This window comes from Trachymyrmex cornetzi, unplaced genomic scaffold (assembly GCF_001594075.2).
Source record: "Trachymyrmex cornetzi isolate Tcor2-1 unplaced genomic scaffold, Tcor1.1 scaffold422, whole genome shotgun sequence".
Classification (NCBI taxonomy): Eukaryota; Metazoa; Arthropoda; class Insecta; order Hymenoptera; family Formicidae; genus Trachymyrmex; species Trachymyrmex cornetzi.
In genome coordinates this window covers 439,665-459,551 of record NW_017298983.1, presented here as the reverse complement: position 1 = coordinate 459,551, position 19,887 = coordinate 439,665, and the positions used below count along the sequence as shown (strand labels likewise).

The 19,887-nt window shown below is 37.5% G+C and overlaps 1 protein-coding gene across 1 annotated transcript in view; it reads right to left on the bottom strand.

Moving 5' to 3' along the window:
- LOC108764445 (hemicentin-1) overlaps nt 1-19,887 on the bottom strand; it is a 109,413-nt gene that overhangs the window by 18,363 nt on the left and 71,163 nt on the right. The window contains exons 2-7 of the mRNA XM_018512709.1: nt 18,525-18,654; nt 15,073-15,284; nt 14,230-14,547; nt 7,325-7,479; nt 2,270-2,545; nt 1,823-1,982 (exon numbers count right to left, since the gene is read on the bottom strand). Of these exons, the coding sequence (XP_018368211.1) occupies nt 1,823-1,982; nt 2,270-2,545; nt 7,325-7,479; nt 14,230-14,547; nt 15,073-15,284; nt 18,525-18,654 (1,251 nt within the window). The remainder of the gene's footprint in view (nt 1-1,822; nt 1,983-2,269; nt 2,546-7,324; nt 7,480-14,229; nt 14,548-15,072; nt 15,285-18,524; nt 18,655-19,887) is intronic.

The window sequence follows — 19,887 nt, the reverse complement described above, 5'->3', positions numbered from 1 at the left end:
CTCTTGGTATATCTTACGATTCTTTTATAAATCAAGAATATGATCGAATCGTTAATGTTTTTTAAACATTTTTCAATATAGCCCTTCCATCTTATTTATTTCACTTTCCATTCGTCAAAATATTTCTATAAAAATTTATTATTTCATTGTTTCGTAAGTCGAACGATTTGGAAAAATGTGACAGTTTTATGTCGCAGATATATGTTTAAGGAGAGAAGGTGCAACTTCAATAACTTCGCAATTTCTCTAGAATAACCAGACAAATTATTAGATCAATGTTTGTCTCGCTTGTAAAATATTCAACAACTATGTCTTTCTTTCTTTTTTCTATTCCAGCGAAAACGGATTAAATGTTACATAATAAATGTTTAAGAAACCTTAGAAGTCACCGAATTACAGGTGTTTGTTAATTATTCAGTTAACAATCAATTCTCATTCATTTATTATGAAGATAAGAATAGAAATTAAAAATTAAATAAGAGAATCGAGATTACATAGAAATTATAACCGTCAAAAATTGTATTAATGAAAATAAATTCTATTAAATTTATTATATATATTTCTATTAAATTTAACAAACCAACAAATTCTTATAATTATAGAAATTTATGCTGCGACAGAATTGCTGCTATTAGAGAATATGTAAATTTTAATTTTTAATTCTGATTAAATTCAAAGTTATCAAGATTTAAATATATATTCAACACATATGTATAATAATAGATGTGTTAGCAAACTTCTAAATTTGTGAATCAAATGTGTGTTGACCGGGAAGCTTTCCGTACTTATACGATTTGCATTGCAAACACTTGAAGTTGTTTAGACGAGAATCTATAGATCTTATTACGTTATACACTCGTACAGAATATAATGCAAGCAGTCTTACTTTTTCTTAATTAAAAACTTTGTCGTTTAAATTAGATGCCATTTTAAAATATATTTTTTTAAATATATCAGAACAAAACCAGTAATAAATTTTTGTATCTTATTGCAGTAATAAAAAATTATTGATATAAATCTATATACTACGTCATCAGAATTTGTGTAATGTGATATTATAAATCACATTATAGAAGATAATGAGAAATATCCAAAGAGCGATTCGAATAAAATGAACGTAAGGGGAAAATCTTTTGCGTGGCATGTATGCGACTCGTACATGTGCAATATTATATTGTGATGTGATCACAGATCGTTCGAAATCCCATGCGAATGCAAAAGATCGACATCGTCGGCTTCGCAAGAGGGTTTGGAACATCAGGACGAATCCACGATCTCCTTCAGTTACGTACGCCCCGCCGTACGTCTGCTCCGGCCTAGCTTAGCACATTGCCAGCCTGCGTTCACCCACACATGAATATTCAGCTGCGCTTTACATACACTGAATATGCATCGCAGTCCTTCCTTCCCTCTTAGGTCATTTACAAGATGCAGATACGCCAGGCTGGCACCAGGGGCACCGACCATTCTAATAGAATAACCCGCGTTCCGTGTTTCACAGAAAACTATACACCCTATCTACCGTTCTCCCTTCATCCTCCACCCTTCCGTCTCATCCCTGACTTAACAGTCGGGTTCGTTTCTCGTGCGTTCGACAAACACCCTGCTGTACTTGGCCCTGTGCATACCGCGGAGTTGCTTACCATCGATTAAGTAATTATCGGGGGATTGCAACTGCAAGCGGGAAATTAGGGAACCGACGTCGCGTTATGAAGGACATACGCTCCAATACTATTACGGCATTGTTTACCCGAGTAAATTTTCGATCGAAATAATTTGGCTATTAATCGTACAAAAACTTGTAATTGTATCTTCCACTTACACATTATCTGAAGAGACACCGGATTACTGGCCGTCTTTCCCTCGCTGTTTGCGGCAAGACAAGTGTAAGCGCCGGCAGAGTAACGAGTCAATCCTTGGAGTACCAAAGAGTGGTCGCTAAGAACTACACCTGCTGTAGAATTATTCTTCAATTCTTTGCCCTGAAACCACGTAGAAATTGCAACAGAATTTGAATTTAATAGAAGTCCGTGTTCCTTAATTACAATTATAATGTAATTTGAATGCTCGCACACTAACAGATGGAAACTGTATTGTAATAAAGAAGGCATGAAATAGTATACATGCAAGTTATCTAATGGAGAACGAATTACATTTGCATAAAGCAGCGGGAGAATGAACGGCGCGGTTGTACAACAAAACGCAAATACACCGTGAAATGTTTTCTCGCGGATATCGTGATAGACACGCGAGTGTTCACGATACTTACATCTTTGAACCAGGCGAGCTTGTACACCTTCGGGTTTGCCCGCACTATACACTCAAAGTACACGTCATCGCCCTCTTTGATGTCATCCGGATTCAGCGTTTCGCCCATTCTTAAGCTGACCACCGGTTGGTATTGTACGTCAAGTCGCCACTTGTCCTCCAACGCGCTGTCTGGTATAGCAGGATTTTCCGCGCGGCATGTCAAATATTTACCATCGTCCTCTATAGTTGGTATGAAACTGAGGATGCTCAAACTCTGATTGTTCTGAATCGGATACTGTAATTAAATATGCACATTGATTTTGAAATTGGATGCTCCAACATAGCTGTGTCACGCGAAACCGAAAAACGAATTTGATTTTGGTATCGATCTTTTCGATATTGCATAACGAATAACGCAGTTGATTTAGGAATCAAATATTTCTAAATTGATTGCTTGAAACAGTTCAATATATCGATCTAGAAAAAAAGCACAGTTTACATCGAATTTTTTCCAAGTAATAGTAGATTTCGAAAAAAATTTTAATTCGTGTGAATTTGAAAAATTTGCGCTATGTTCATATTGTATTCATGACATACCACTTTGCTGAATTAATTGAGATATATGTACAACTTGGTATTCAAATTAAAAAGTGGATTCGACCTATATTAATCGGATAAACTAATCAGCCCATTAACAAACTCCGCTATCTTAACACGATTCGCACATTTCTCATTTCCCGCGTTGAAAGCGCAATTCATTTTTCATGCGGCGTCACGCGTTTGCTGCTAATATTAATTTAACATCGTTGGAAGCTGTTAGGCCAAAGTGATGCCGAAATAAAAGAGCGCCGGGAATTAACGGTTTTTCAAGATTTATGATGCTTAGAGCAACGACGGGAAATGGAGGTCAAAGCGGGTGCGGGTCACATCGCTGATGCTTCCTCTCTCCATCACGGCCCCTGTCCCTCCCGCTTTCACGATGTCATTTTAATGATAGCGCCATCGGGCATATATATCGGAAAAGCCACGTATCCGCATCAGTATAGCGAATACGATGAATGGAAGTAATGGTTCGTCAGGATGAATGTGGTACGTTGCTGTCTCTCACTCTCTTATACACTTCTACCGATCGTGATGACTCGTCTCCTTTCCTCCTCGTTCGTTCTCTGTCTCGCTTTCCCTATCTCCTGTACGCTTTTTTTTATAAGCTTCGCTGCGTTGTACTTTCAGTGCGCCTCAGTGCGACGCGATCGAATTTTCCGATAAAACCCTCTGGACAGTCCAACACACGGGCGTCGATATATTGCGCAGGTAGACCGTACGCAAACTGACGTTACGGTCACAACGTTTCGCATACCGAATGTTACTGGCGTAGTTTTTTCAAGCTTTGATTTCTAAGAGGATGTGAATCTTCATGGATATATGGGAAAACGCTTAATTGAATCCATCACTGAGAGAAAGGATTTTGTTAATTTAACAAACCACCAGTATCATTAACAAATGATTTGTAAATATGTGACAACATTGATTTGTTGTGATTGCTGTTGGTCTGTTATACCAACTAATTATTAACACAAGCAAATAGAACCTAACCCTATCTTTTGAGTAGACTTTATTTGATAGCAATACTGATTATTTTGATTATTTGTTACATTGACGAATAATGAGAAATAATTTGCAACGTCACTTGATTTGTTCCTATAAAATAATGTCTCTAAGTGATCTTATTAACTCGGAAGTAGTCACTTGATTTTCTTCACGTAAACAATCAACCTAAGTATTTTTCAACCTCAATTAAAATCATTATTATTATTAGAAACGTATTGTATATTATTGATCGTTTTCTGATTTTTTTAGTATTTGAGAACATTATGGAATAATAACAATTTTCTTAAAAAAAAAGTAAGTAAAAACCAAATAAATATTAAGTAAAATAAATATATTAAGTAGCTTATGACGATATTTAAAAAAAAAAATTTAATATAATTTTAATTAATATATCTTTTTTTATTGGATTTTTAAATTGGAATTGCATATTTAAAGCTTTGTAAATAATAGTTATTAAAAAAGAAAAATATATATAATATCTATACAAAACAATATTTTATAATAATTTATATTTTTTTGTCGTTGGACCGAATTGTACTATAAAAATCCAGGTGATTATTTCCGAGTTAAATCTCATGATATCTTGATCTTTTCCATGCTTTCATAAAAAATAATAAATTCTAAAAAATAATGAAGATTCTAAGATAAAGCCAAAACGCATCAAATATATAGAATTTACAAAAGACAAATATGGCCAATTTTTCTATACTAGGTCAAAAAAACGCATTTTTCTCTTACTTTCTGTTGTATCACATATAGGAATGAGAGAGATATTCTCTCATAAAAACTTGTTCAATATTTTTAATTTATAACGTAATAAACAAACGTATTTCCCTACGTAATAATATGAAAAAATTCGTAACAACTTTTTGTGAAATATCGCGATATATTATATATATGCAGTAATGGTCGTCACGAGTGCTTCAAACATTTTCGCTCGTAAATGATCATGAAATAATAGCGCAGTAAAAATATATGATACAAGCATAAAACGGTAATGTCATCCTGTTATCATAGTCATCATAAAATTCTGATACATGAAAATGCTGAATACATTTTATTAACGAAGCTTAATATACTTTTACGTATTTCTCTGTGATCTATATAATATAATAAAAATAATACAAATTTCAAATTATTTTAATGCTTATTCTGTAAGTTATGTAGGTATTATATAAATAAAATAAAATACCTTTTTTCATAAAATTATTAAAAATCCTAATGCAAATTTTGCTATTTTACTACGAAAACTACTCACATTATTAAGCTCAATTATGTTGTTTTATTTATAACAATATAGGCGAATGGTAAAATTATCATTTATTGCTTCATTACTGTGTTAACCAACCACAGTTATAATATCGATCGGTTGCATGTCACTTTAATACCTATGCATAATTATCTTGAATATTTAACATCATGAATATGCGCTATAGATACATATCATTTAATGATTACAAAGACACCGATAAATGTTTCATATTTGCTATTTCAATTGTTAAACTTCAATAACCAAACTACGATGTTGCATTAATTAAGAAGAAATGACAAAAACAATACGATCGTTATTTACTAAATCGATTATAATATCGATCGATGTACGGTATCTATATATTTTTATGTAAAAAAATAAGCTCGTGAAACGTACGACATGAATTTGCAAGAATAGTTTCCTGAAGTAAAGAGAATAGTTATATTTGGGAAAAAACATTTTAAAAATTTAGCTTTCTCAGGTATTACTAAAACATTTCGTGCTACAGGCGGTGAACGGAGGCATCTACGTCGAAAATAGAAAAAGAAAGTTAAGTCTCGAAAGTTTATGAAGCGAAGATCCACTGGATCGTTCGTGAACTTCTGTACACTCTCCGTTACTGTGGAAGGAGTGCCGGGGTACGCCGGGGATCGAGGCGACAGGATGAACGGATGAATAAGGGGGAGGGAAGGGGTCGAGAAGTCGCCCTCAAGAAAAACGAAATAACTGCATCGTCCTAACTTCTGGACGAATCGTTGTAAACTGCGGCAAGTTACGGGACGTCGATTTCAAGAATTTTTCCCCGAATTGTGCGGCGCACTTCAGCAACGCTTTCCGTTAACCGTTTTTTCAAGATTCGACACAAATGTTCGTATCTGGCAGACGTAACGCGGGAAGAGGTAATATAAAAACACTCGGCGCAACTTTTCTGAAATTAGAGTACTCGGAAGAAGAATCGATCAACTACACTCTTCCGCAAAACGGGTGAGCAATTTTGTCGACTTCTTCTCAAATTTCGATTCTGAAAATTGCCTTTAAAATTATATAAATATATTTGAATATTTAGTATTTACGTATATAATTATCGTCGTAATGTTAATCCAATTAAAATATCATCTAGAGAATTCAGTACGTGTAATGAAAAAGATAATTTTATCTCTAATAAAGTAGCCTTACTGAAACAAGAAAAATAATCGTTCCACATATCATCAAATTACCGTTTAAAATATCCTTTACCGTTTAAAATATCCTTTCCAAAGTAAAGTGAGAAAAAGATTTACATCGCATCGCGAGTAAAGTCCAATACTTGAATTTAATCGCTCTTAATTTTACTCGCATCTTTTTATAACAAAAGTACTACACGGAGAAAATTGTATATTTAAAATTACTATAATGTGTGATAGTAGCTGCTGTCTTCATGTAAATTATAAGTTTAAATGCTATAGTTATATTTTTTTTAAAACAACAATATAACGTAATTTTTACACTTTTTCATAGTAAAAATTTTTTATTACAAAATCAAATATACCTAGCAAATTTTGTTTGCGTACCATAGTAAAAATTAACTGTTTTCATGTTAGAATATGGCTTAACAAAATAATTACTTTATTTATGTGATAAAAATTAGTATTACCATAGTAAAAGTTAAGTCGGAATCATGTTGTGAGAGTCCATTGAAAATACAAGACATAGTAAAGTCTAATTTAAAATTGTATTAAAACTTAATATAAAATTTTCTCCGTGTATAAATTAATTTTCGTCGTTAAAAAGTACAGACTAAGTGTCACCATTTAGCACCTTCAAATAAAAAGTCCGTCAGAGAAATTTTTATCAAGTAGCCTTACAAAAACAAAAAAATTATTGTTTCACATACCAAATTATCGTTTAAAATATCCTACAAAGTAAAGTAGAAAAGGGATTTATATTTTAAGTATTTGAATTTAGTTGATCTCAATTTTACTCGTATCGTTTTGTAACAAAAGTATTAAGATAAATTTGCTTTCGTCGTAAAAAAAATTACAGACTGAGTGTCACCATTTAACACCTTCAAATAAAGAGTCCGAGAAAGGAATTTTTTGTCAAGTAGCCAAGAACGTTTGCTCTCTCTTTTGCATTTAAACGATGTAACCTCCTTTAAACTAATGTCTACTTTCGTTTCGCTGTAAAACATATTTTTTTTCATCAAATGCAATTATATATAATATATAAACTTACGTTGTTAATCTCCTTATTAATGATTGGCTTGTTTGCTTTCCACCAAGTAATCACCGCATTTGGTCGTGAACCGCTTGATCGACATTCCACATCGTAATTTTTATCGGCTGATACTCTCGTTTCCTTTGTCAGGATTTGAACTATCAATGGTTTTACTGCAACAATGAAAAACGTGTTTTGTTTTCGTGTAAGTAGACTATAAAACGCTTTATTTTTCGGGCTTTTTTATTTATAAAAAAAGAGATATTCTAATTTAATAAATGAAAAAAGCCTATTTTTCGATCAATAAAAAATGCAATTTTCATGCAACGTAGTTGTGTACATTTACTATATTCATAGAGGTGTTCTGTTATTTAAAAAAGCAAATAATGCTTATATATCAAGTATAATATATATCTCATAATATGAAAGTTTTTATTGTATTAATTATTTTCATTTTTTTCTCTTTGTTGTATTACTTAAAAAAGATACACATTGAATACAGATAGTTATATTTTGTTAAGCATTCTGTGCATGCAAAGCCAAGTTTATATTATGGCGAATCTTAATTTAATCAACTTTATTCGGATAGCTACGGTTTCGAAGTTGCCCTCTGATTTTATCGAGTGAAATCGTGAAAACGACTCTCCGTTACTACAAAAGCAACGATATACTCAGTTTCGTATCAGGAAAAATCCGAAATAAGATTAAACAGTCGAAATAACGACGAAATCGGCTATCTACTTTTTGAGAAACATATTCGTAAAATCATTTCAAAATTTTGTCGCCCGGCGAACTGAACGAGTATGCTTCGCGAAAGATAAAAGAAATAAAAGAACTGTATAGATCGCTTAAAAATCGCGATTAAAATCTTGCTCTTCGCACAGCGATACATTTGAACTATTTAACTCTGAAATTTACGAGATAATCGTGTACTTATTCTCAGAAAATCTGCAATTGTCGTATAAGGTCTTATAAAAAATAAGTGTTATCTAAAACAGAAGTTATTCTTATCGCTCATTTTCATTCTTTCTGTTACTGAAATAACGTATAAAACGTTGCCTTGATCTCTGCGACGAAAAATTTCATAATTCGTTTATAACTACAGTTTTTTTTACAATAATTATTAATTATATGATCCATTTTTGGGAACGTGTTGTGACCTGCTATATCTAGATTCTAGAATAACACGTAACTCTAACGTAATTATTAAAACGGTATATTTTTGGCTCTATTAAATTAACAATGTAAAATTATAATCGTACTTTCGTACGTGACCAATATTAACTTTAATGATGTCAGTATCAATTTTAATTTCAACATTATATAGAAATTTTAAGTAGATCTATAATTAAAATTTGAATATCTCTCTATATTTGAATGCACGACTGCAGACATAAAAAAATACGAGATATTATCTAAAAAGAAAGTAAGTAAATTTTAAAGTACTCTGCGGTGAGTCAGTCGTTATTGAATATCATTGCCAAATAAATCTGAAGCTTTAAATGACTTTCTAAATAAAAATTAATTTTTGATCCTATAAATGGTTATAAATATAACGAATAATTATTTCATATTTATTAGGAGGACTTAGTTTTATAATTACAAAATTATTTAACTTTTATAAAGTACAGGTTTATATATAGCTCAATATATTCTTATCGCTTTCAGATATGTAATGAATGAATATTTAATATTTATATCGATCGAATGCAATCGAATTAGCCAATTCGTAATATAACGTTGATGTCACATGGTCATAAATTCCGACGCAAGCTCATGCGTCGCCACGGCTAACCACTCGTACAACCCCTAATTGCCATTAGTTGGTAGCCACTTCTCCGAAATTGGCTCCTCCGTTTCGCTCTGTGCCCTCGTCCTGACGCACACACGCACTTGTTCCTGTCTACGAATAGATATGATAACCCTCACGATAGTCCGGCCATAAATTTGCACTTATAGAAACTTTCGTTCATTCGTATAATCAACTTTCGCGTCCACTCATCCGATGATCAAGAGTCCATTTGATCAGCTTAATACTGCGAACGCAATAATACAATCTAGTGCGGTAATCGCATTGTTGCGCACACAATGAAGAATCGATGCAATCTAGTTCAAGTAGACGTTTCGCGAGAGATTAGGTTTTAATTAAAACATGTCGACAGCGCGATTCGAGAATAGCTTAGTTTTGTGCAAGGTGGATTTGAAATACGTATGAGGGTCTGATAGGGATAGCACAGATTGTATTGACGGGAGCATCACTCGATACGCCGGGCATCGCGTGTATACGTCGATCGTGATCGCACCTCACGGTGCCCGAGGAACGAGGAGAAAGGATTGTATCTATTTTCGACGTTCAATTAGAACAAAAGCACGCAAAGCCGGGGTGCAATTGCTTGGACGAGAAGCGATGGTTGATTCCTGCTACGATATCCGTGGAATCAACCCTTCGACATTGTGGTTCTATTGTCATTTGTAATTTAGCGATTGCCGACAGCTTTGACAAATTGCTCCACTCTATCAGTCGTGTTAGATATCGTGTTCGCACGTTTGGCTTTAGTGTTTTCCTGAAGCGGCTTGTTGACTTAACTCAGAACTGTCTATTACGATCAAGACTTAGCTTGAAAATTCAAGACGAAAGGAATACGTTCAATAAAAGCTGATCCTAAAGCCGTAAAAGAAATCTTCAAGATCCTATATATTCTTACGTCTAATAAAATGTTGTATTCGATTCAGCGGGTCAATCAACCTCGTAACGTCAATACAACAAAGTACACGTGTCGTTCTTTTTTTGCACCTAAGTAGAGTCCTCGGTTTTATCATTAACCATATAATGCGCATTCATCAAGTTTTACGCGCGTATTATCGAGGTGCTGCAGCGGCGCGATTCCATTTACGAATACCGATGAACAAACGTTCGTGAATTAACGTTCGCTGCGGGCCGAGCCTTAATGGTTTCACGCGTGTTTACCGTGGCGTTATCGTTTGTTCGAATAATTCTCTACCAGTCGACGCCCCCGGCCGGCGCACTTATCAAACCGACGCTCTTCGCACCTTCCCATTTATTTCCAGACGGTTGAACGGCCACCTGCTCCATCGCGCGACTCTCGACCGAAATCAATGCCCCCGAGAAACCGTCGACGATGAAAAGCGCATGGCCCACGTCGAGTAGAAGAAATCTTTCGGTCTTATCGGGGAATGAGGTCGAGATAACTCCCTGATGAATGACGGTGATGTCCCCGCGCGTCGTGGAAACGTGGCCCAGCTGGAGAGACGGGATTATTAATTATTATCAAGCGAACAGTTTCCGAAACGCATAACCGCGCACGAATGAATGTGGCGCGTGCAAATAATGTGCGTACTAGTGTTTGTGTGCGTGAGCCGATGCACGCACGACCGGATACGAATTAGTGCAATTGCAATTGGCAAGTCTAGCGAGCCGTTTATCACATTGATATCAACTTTAATTCTTAACGTCGCATCGGCACGAATTGCGAACAAATACTGCGTAGAAAACGCGCCCACTGTTGTTTCACCATTGCAAAAAATTTATGAACAAAACGCATTTGCATGCTACGTCACAGACACTCCAGACCACTCCGAAAGCTTTCGTCACGCCAGTCTCGTCACGCGTTTCGTGCCCACTGACTTATTTTTCACATTCTCGCCGATCGAATCTTGCTATGCAACAGCACAATTATAGTCGTGTTCCGATATAAACTGTCAGTACTAAAAATCTGTGTACATAACGTAAATTATAGATTTCCAATATTAACAGTGCATATCAGAATAGAATTACTGCTATAAAATGTCACGACATTGTAAAAGCTTTAATCTGTAATTTATCTTTTGTTATGTAATAAAATTTCAAAATCTTTTTGAATTAAAAAGTTATTATAAACTTACATCTTCAGTCTTTAGAATGAGAAACGGAATCTCGTTTCATCAATCTCACTCAATCGAGATAAACTTCGAGGGCGAGAAGTTAAATCTTGATGAAAGGGATAATTTATTGTTCAAAGGCGTTTAATAGCTCATTAAAATTTCAAGATGATTTATGTGGCGGCAATTAAGAATGAATTGATACGCATTCAAACAGGCGGGAACGTGGACACGCATGCTTATTATTATTTGTTCTATCAAGCGGATTCGGCATGCATTGCAATGTACGAATTAATAGGCATCACCCGTGGGAATGTACGAAATTATTCATACAAGAGTATACCCGCGACTAGTTACATATACTGTCTGATTATTTATGTTTGATATAGGATTAGTTGTTCGTGTGAACTATCTGCATAACTATCGCATGCAATTCCTTGAAACAAAAGCAATCGTCAACATCAGTTTGTGACTTGAAGGAACTATAATAAATAAATTCATGTACACTCAAATGTGTACAACATCCATTTTTATATGCAAACCGAAAAATGACGTGTTTGAAATAAAAAAGAATGATGGCTTGAAATAAAAACTATTATATTTGTTAGAAACAAGAAATTAGGATGACGTTAAAAACGAACATACACAGACTTTTACAACAAAAGTCATATTTTTCAAAGTCATATCTTCGCGTTCAGTGAAACGCAAAATGTAGTTTATAACTGCAACGATATACTGGTCAACAAAGGATTTCTAATAAAATTAGTACACGTACAGAACGAGGGAGAGCAGTGTTTCGATTTTGTAAAATTTTTCTCTATACTGTTATTAACCGTGCTATTAAATAAAGTTAACGTGCGTTGCAACATGTATCGCGAATCGCCCGACTAATCCGCGCGTCTCCCTTAACATATACGACGTGAGATTGCCAGAAGTGTAGGCGCATGCAACGTGCGATCGGCGAGATCAATCGGCCCACGAATTAGCGCCTCTTGCAGCTCCGTCAAGCACTAATGCTTTTACGCGTGTTTACATTAACGTTATCGCCGCCGGTTCGAATAGTTTCTTCTCACCCTTTCGCGGTCCTCCGTTTTCTCCTGTCTGGCACGACGTTACTGGGTCATTACAAGTCGAACCCTCTCCAGCCGCCACTTACACGATATCTTAGCGCGTTGCGCGTTGAGTAGGTACCTTCTTACCTCGTCGTACACACGCACCCACCCACGCGCGAGACACCCATACGGAGTAATTAACGCGCCCACAGACGTGCACGCACACACGCGTGCATGGCGCGGTCGTTCTCCGTCACGTCTATCGACCGACGCCGACCCAACGCTCGCCCGAACACAGACGCGCTGTCGCACGCCAAGTGCTCACGAGGAAACACGAAATCGAACCTGCGGACCAGGAGGCACGCGATTCACTGATCCGTCTTGCGAGAGGCGTTACCGTTATCTCCATCAGCCAATCTCGTCCGGACGACTAATAGGTTCAGTACGTGAATACCTTGGCCCGGCTATAGGACCACGTGAAAAGGCCTCCGATAGGTACATGTACTCTCTGTGACCGTCGAGGCAATTCGCCAACGGTGTGCGATACATGGGAGCTGCCTAAAATCATGTGAGCACGAAAGCGAAGGAAAACACCAATTTGCATCGGTCTCCACTGACGAATTATTCTCATGAATTCGTTTCCTCGGACAACGTCGGATTCTATCAATTAATACATCGTTTGATATGCTGCTATATATGATCTTTCAGGTCGCAAGCTGGCGGAGAAGAGATATACACGACAAACGACGGTTGTCAGAATGAGTTATAATTCACACGCTTACATTTGCAACTAGCATTGTATTAACGCGTTAAGGGTCAGCGACTTCATTATGAAGGTAGACACTTGTAGCTTCGTAAAAAGAAATGAATGACATTCAGGAAGATATCCCTAGGTAGGAAAATACACGAAACATAGTCAAATGTTTTTTCTTTCGTAAAATACGCGCGTCAACTTGTCGGTAATTTCGTGTCTACCTCAACGCGCAAATGGAGAACTCTCGTAGCTCGTTATGCACGCGATAATTGCGTACTTACATTAATGATTACATGGAACTACGTATGTGCAGCACTTTACGTCCACTGGGCACGTTTACGTTCAACGGCTGCGTTATATACGTATAGCAAAATATTAGAAAATGTAAACAATAATTTGTTATATTCCGCTACGAAGTTATTATCGAAGGTAAAAACGTAATGCAAAAACGAGTTTTATAATGATACATATTATATATAAATGAGTTCTTTGACGATACGTCATCCCGAGTATCAGTCATATCGTATTAGTCTATATAAAGTGCTTAGCAATAATGCTAACAAGTTTTATGTACAACTTTTTTCTTATTTTAAGATAATTTTTTCTCTTAGGGCAAATTGGATTGGCTATGGCGTCCCTTTGATAGATTGCGATTCCCGTAAAAACATGTTTAAGAAACCGCATTGCATGCAACACTATAAAGATTGACAAAGTAGGTCGCGTAAGTAGAACATTTCTCGATCGTCATTCACAGTATGGACGTACATTAAGGTAATCGGAGTTTCGTTTTAAACATCACTAGGAGGGGCCTTCGTTTTTTTTTGCACGAAACGATCGATGTGCTGACTCAGCGCTAATTCTCGCTTATAGTCTATTACTCGATGGAAAGCATTCGACGCTCTTCTATAATTTATGTAAGACACTATTTGAGATACGCAATCACCGATTTTGTAATACTGGATCTAAATTACGCTGAATGGATATTTTTATCTGGCGCATTCATTAAGTCATTTAGTAGATGTCACTATGAAAAGCAAATGTCGCACGTTGTCATAACATTACAAATTAGAATTACACTGTTACGACAACACGCGTAAATTTAATGTCATGCGTAATTGATTCACGAACTCGAGAAAATAAAAAACAAAACGAACAAGCAACACACAGTCACAATACAATTTCGCCAAATAGCACAAATAATTATGGATAGAACATAACAGGATCGTCAAATGACTTACGATTCATTTCGAGGACGAGTAATCTGGTTTGTGGTGGCACCAAGTTCGTATTGCTGGCCTGACATATCAGCCTCGCCTGGAGGTGTTGTCGCCCGATTTTCGGATACGCCAAGTGGTTAACCGTTAACCTGCCCTGGGTATCGTAGTGATAGGACTCGTCTATCACGGTATTGTCGAGATACCACGTCAGCTTTGGGGGCGGCTTGCCACCACGAACCTCGCAAATCAAGTTCACGTCACTCCCCTCGTTGTACCGCTCCTCGAGGCCCCAAATAGCTTTCGTCGCCCCATCCAATATTACAGGCTTCGATGGAGGCACTGTGCGAACAGCATACGTCGTTAAAATTCAACGTGAATACTAATTGATCGTTCATCTAGCAAAATGACAGTCAGCGCGAGAGATGCGTACGCGGTCGAATGCGATGGAATCCGACAGAACTTTGGCGTTGTAGCAGAATTAACTGTTATAATGGTCGCAAAACAGGTCGTAGTTACGAAGTATATTATCGCCGCGGCAGTTCCTAGTTTGCGAGGCAAACCGCGGCTTACACTGAGATTAATTTATGCGCCGGGAAGTGGTGAGTTCGTAAGTTAACGCTTACGACGAAATGTATCGAGCATAAATGTATATCTAAATCAAACGCACGCAAACTCTACGTATCGTGTGACGAACTGAATGATTATATTCAACGTTAAATTATACATCGTAAAAGCGGCCTCGAGATCGCTTCTTGCTTCGATACTTGACGCGACCTACATTACCACGCCCTGATCAAAAGGACTGACTTTAATTGTTGCGTGATCACTGGTTGATTGAGTTTCACCGGGATACAATGCTCTCACCTATAACAGTTAAGTTCATCCTTTGTTTCCGTGTCGGTGAGTTTCTGAAGTCCACCCGGCACCGGTAGATCCCCTCATCAGTGCTCTCCAGCCGATCAATGCTGAGGTGAGCTGGATTCGTCGCCGTAACAAAAAAAGCTCTTGGTCCCAATGCCGAGGGCGACGACCAAAGACGGGCGTTGCTGTATTGCCGGCGGCCGCGAACGTCGAAGCTAAAATAATCGATTAGCTTTTGTAGTAATTCAGCCATAACAATTCCATCATTTTGCAATTGTTATGAGATACGAGCGCATTATGAGTGTATTACCGATACATGCTATATTAATTATTGATGCTTCACGTTATATGAAGTTTCAACGTTTTTCGCTAATAGGCACAGAATACTAGAACGATCGAATACGCGTCGTAATAAGAGTCAGTTTATCGCTGGTAATTACCGTTTTGCTTGTTATTCATGTATCAAAAACTGTACCAATTTAATTACATAATTTGCGATGTAATTGCAGCATATCAATTGAGATAGCATGGCGTCGTTATTAAAAGCTTGTCGTGATTGAATTAATTACATGGTAAATAATGAACGTGTGTATTCTGGATACTTGTGATCGAATATACAATATTCGCTTCAAGATTTCTCGTCAATTACAAAATTTGATATCTTTGATTCCATTAAATATCTCGAATTACCTCTAAATGGATTATTTAAAAAATTATGATCAGCACAATTCACACTATTGTAATTTTATAATACCTTATGACATAAAATCTAATATAAAATTGCTACGTGATTTTTTTTTGTCTCATTACATGAACAAAAGCTTTAGAAACAGACGGAAAAATTAACGAACCTAGCTATAGTAGACTGAAAGATTAATTCGAAACATTATTCTCGTCTTTCGTGCTCCATGTCGAGGCTCACGCCTGCACGTGGCCTTTCCAATGCACGGCAGCTTCGCTGAAGAATCATTCGTGGAACTACGATTCGAGACTGGTGATTCGACAGAGGCACGTCTATATACGGAGTCGCATGGGAGTCGTTCTCAGTGCGTGATTGCATATTAAGCATCCGCGGTGAGCCAGAACAGGAGCAAAGAGAGACAGATTAGAGGAACAGTCCGGGGATATATAAGAGAGCGAGCACGAGACAGAAAGAAGAGAGGTAACTCAGGAGGGAGAACGCCGGGCATAGAACCCTTCACGACTCCTCGCGAGCGACTAAAAGTTAAATTGCGTTCCGCGACTGCACGGGAGTTCGGATTTTCGCTCGTGACTGAGTAGTCCCAAAGCTATCCCGCCCTCACGCTTGCTTCCACGGCATTGACGTTGAAATACGATTTAATTCTTCCACTTCGCACTTCCAGTGGACGAGGAGGGCGCTTCCGTGACGCGCCACCAATGTTGCCCACCCGCCTCGTTGTCGTAGACAGGGTTGTGGGAGGAGGGCAGACCTCGAAGAGAGGTCGAGCACACGTTCCACGAGCCGTCGCCCAGCACGAGAACGGCTCGCGGATATAACACGTTCGACCGACTTTTCTCGCGCGCGATAACCCTGAAAAGCGATTTTCCCATATCGGTCCTCTGACTTCGACCCTAGCATTCATCGACAGCGAAACGACTCTCAAGATCGATCGATCGCCTGTCTACTCACTCGATTCGTCGATCACGACCTGAGAGCCTGATTCCACGATATTTTCTGGAACGACATCGCCTACAGTCGTTTCTTCGTTATCTCGGGAGATTACAGAGCGTAGATGAACTTGTATTGCTCTTTTTATAACTCGCGAAATCTATTTGTGAACGAAGTAGCACACGTTGTCGTACTGAAATGTTGAGTGAAATAGACGAGTACGATTTGCAGATAAATTTGATAAGACACATTTGTAGATGTGTAGAAATTTAATTTTGTTTATTTCTGTTCTCATACTTTATATCTCGTCATTTTATATCGTTTGATAAAAATAATATAAATTTCGATGGCTTATTACGATAATATCTTAAGCAATATTTGAGAGCTCTGTAAACAAACACATCTCTTGTCGCATTTCACATATATGTATTATATAATCGTTAAAGAATCGATCACTTTTTCAAGTCTCACGTGAGGAAAGAAATTCACCGGGTCTCTTCGGTGGGTCTAAGTGTCTTGAAACTTTCCTAAGAGAAAACGTGAAATGGAATTGAGTGGATTCGATTTTGCGAAGTGTTATCTATTAAGGTAAAATACGAAGACCGCTCGAGAGATTGTAAATATTACTGAGCGTTTTGTTCGATCAAGACGCTGGCTGTTCAATATTACAGTAATATTGAAACTCAAAAATCTAGATCTACGATCGCGAACAAATATTCATATCATGAAGAATGCAGTCAATCGTTTAAGCTCTCTCTGCCCTTCCATTTTCTAAGTAAATGAAAAACTAGATGAACTCTCTCCGTACCGATGTAGATAGGCGAGGAAAGATTCAATCATCTTCAAGGATTATGAAAGTTTTGTTAAATCAATAAAATTAAGTAAAGAGAAAGGAAAGAATTATTTCTTTTTCTTGAATAAGTTATAATGCAAGGAAATCTTGATGAAACGACATGCACGTCACACGAGTTACTCCTATCACAAACGAAACATTGAATACATGTGTAAGGGGGAATACTTCGAAGGAGCTATGCGCGATCATGCCCGAGTAACTTCGCAGTTTCCTTTCCTTAACTGTCTAGTGTACATACGATAAGAGGGCACGATGTCACGCAATAAATATTTTACTGCGAGAGGTCCCATGAAGAAGAGTACGCGAGGCCAAGGGGAAGACGGTTTTAGTACGACGGCCGTCTTTAAATTTAAAGTTCTTCGTCGTGGCGAGGATTAAACTGACTTTACAACAAGCGACGACTTGCACTCCTCTCCGCACTAAACGCCACTGCCGGCATCCCCGACGTCGCTTCGCATACACTTTCCGTCGTCCTTCTACCCCGAGACGATGTCTCGCCAATCCCCACGCACATATCTTACACCTTATTACATTTCTTAAATATGACCCACCGGATACTAACGTCAGCCCCCTTTCAGCCGTGGCAACTCCTATCCTACGACTGCGGCGCGACGGTGCGCCGACCGCCATTCTATATGCAAAATTTCACGGGCCGTGGGAGCGAAACGGCAACCCGAGTACCGAATGAACTTCGCTGTGGAAAATAACGCGAGGAATTTCCAGACTTGAGCACTTGAACTCATTTCTTTTTGATTTCTACGAGAAAGTGCGCTTTATAGACGATATGAATGACTCCCACATTCGAGAAGTTTTTCTCAGCATTTCGCTCCGGCACATTGAGATCGTATAGTAAAGATTAAAAGACTCTTTGTACGAAAACAATGTTTTTGTAATAGAAAATACGATAATTTAAGAACTTTGAAATCTTTCAACAATCAGTTATTAATTCATGATAGATATCCGAAATCTTACCTGTAAATCGGTTCGTCTCTGTCTTCTTTATACCAAAGCACCATGCTGATTTCGTCGTTGTTGGTGGAACGAATGTCACAAGGGAGCTGCACCTTCTTTCCGATTACACCGTCAATGGCAACAATAGGTACTGCAACAAGAAAGAGATAAAAAAATTTGAAATAAATTTAATTTTTCCTTTAAATAAGTGTAATCTTTTTTAATTGCTTCGAATATATATTTGTCATTCTAATTTGATTGATATAAATTATACTTATAACCATAATTAAAAGCGTCATAAATTTATCAATTAAAGCTACGCAATTCAGTCAGAAATTGTATATTCAATGCATCAACCAAAATGTTATAAATTCTACAACTATTTATTTTTCTCATTAAAGAGTAGCGGCTTAATCCACAAGAACGCGAAAGCTAACTGTAATCGATCTTTAAGCTTTTAACAAGGTATCTATGTATATAGCACGAAATATTTCTACGGTAAGTAAAACGCTGGTATAATGCGGTTTTCATAGACAAGAAAACACCAGGATTAGATCTCATTACACGAGAAATTTAGTGGTAATGTACACCCTGACGGTTAAAGGGGAGCTCATATCAGAGCTTAACTCCCACCATTCACGTCTATGATAGGATAGACAGTGGTTAACGGTGGTTTGATGTCGCTGTGGTTTTGTCTGCTCGATTAGATTTACATGTAGATGGAGATATTGCGTTTTAATGAGCTGGCTCCTCCCTATTTTCCCTCTCTTTCTCTATCCCCTGACGATGACGCTGAAGCTATCTTTTCGCGAGTTCCCTGACGTCTCATCGGACTTTTCGATCGCTTCTCGAGAAGAAGCATCGTGCTTCAGGAGCGATCGTTCCCAGGGATCCCATCGATCACCACACTAGTATTTCGTCGCTCGACGTCTGATCGCAACAGGGTCGGCCAATCTCAAAGTCCACGGATTTCCGTCTTGGACTATAAAGCACCGACACTTCTATAGTTAAAAAGGAGATGAGGGAATGTCCGATGGTGACATGTTGAAGGCATGCACGCGCGCAGGTCTGTGTCTTCACTTCTAAATCCGCAAAGATATTGCATGAACGTGCGAAGTGTTTGCTAAAGGATTCAGAGCAATCGTGCTGAATACTCTGAATCTGAAATTAGAATACTAGCCGACTTTCAGCAGGTCGATATGAGAAGCGCGATAAGCAAACATACGCTGAGCACAGTCGCCCTTCTGCCTCACGTTTATCCTAACTTGTAGTATCGTAAAGTACCTACTATTGCGTACAACAGCAATGTTAGATCTTAATCCCGTTATTATACATGTTAATGAGTTAATATATTAACACGTATATATGTATACGTATTAGCCCC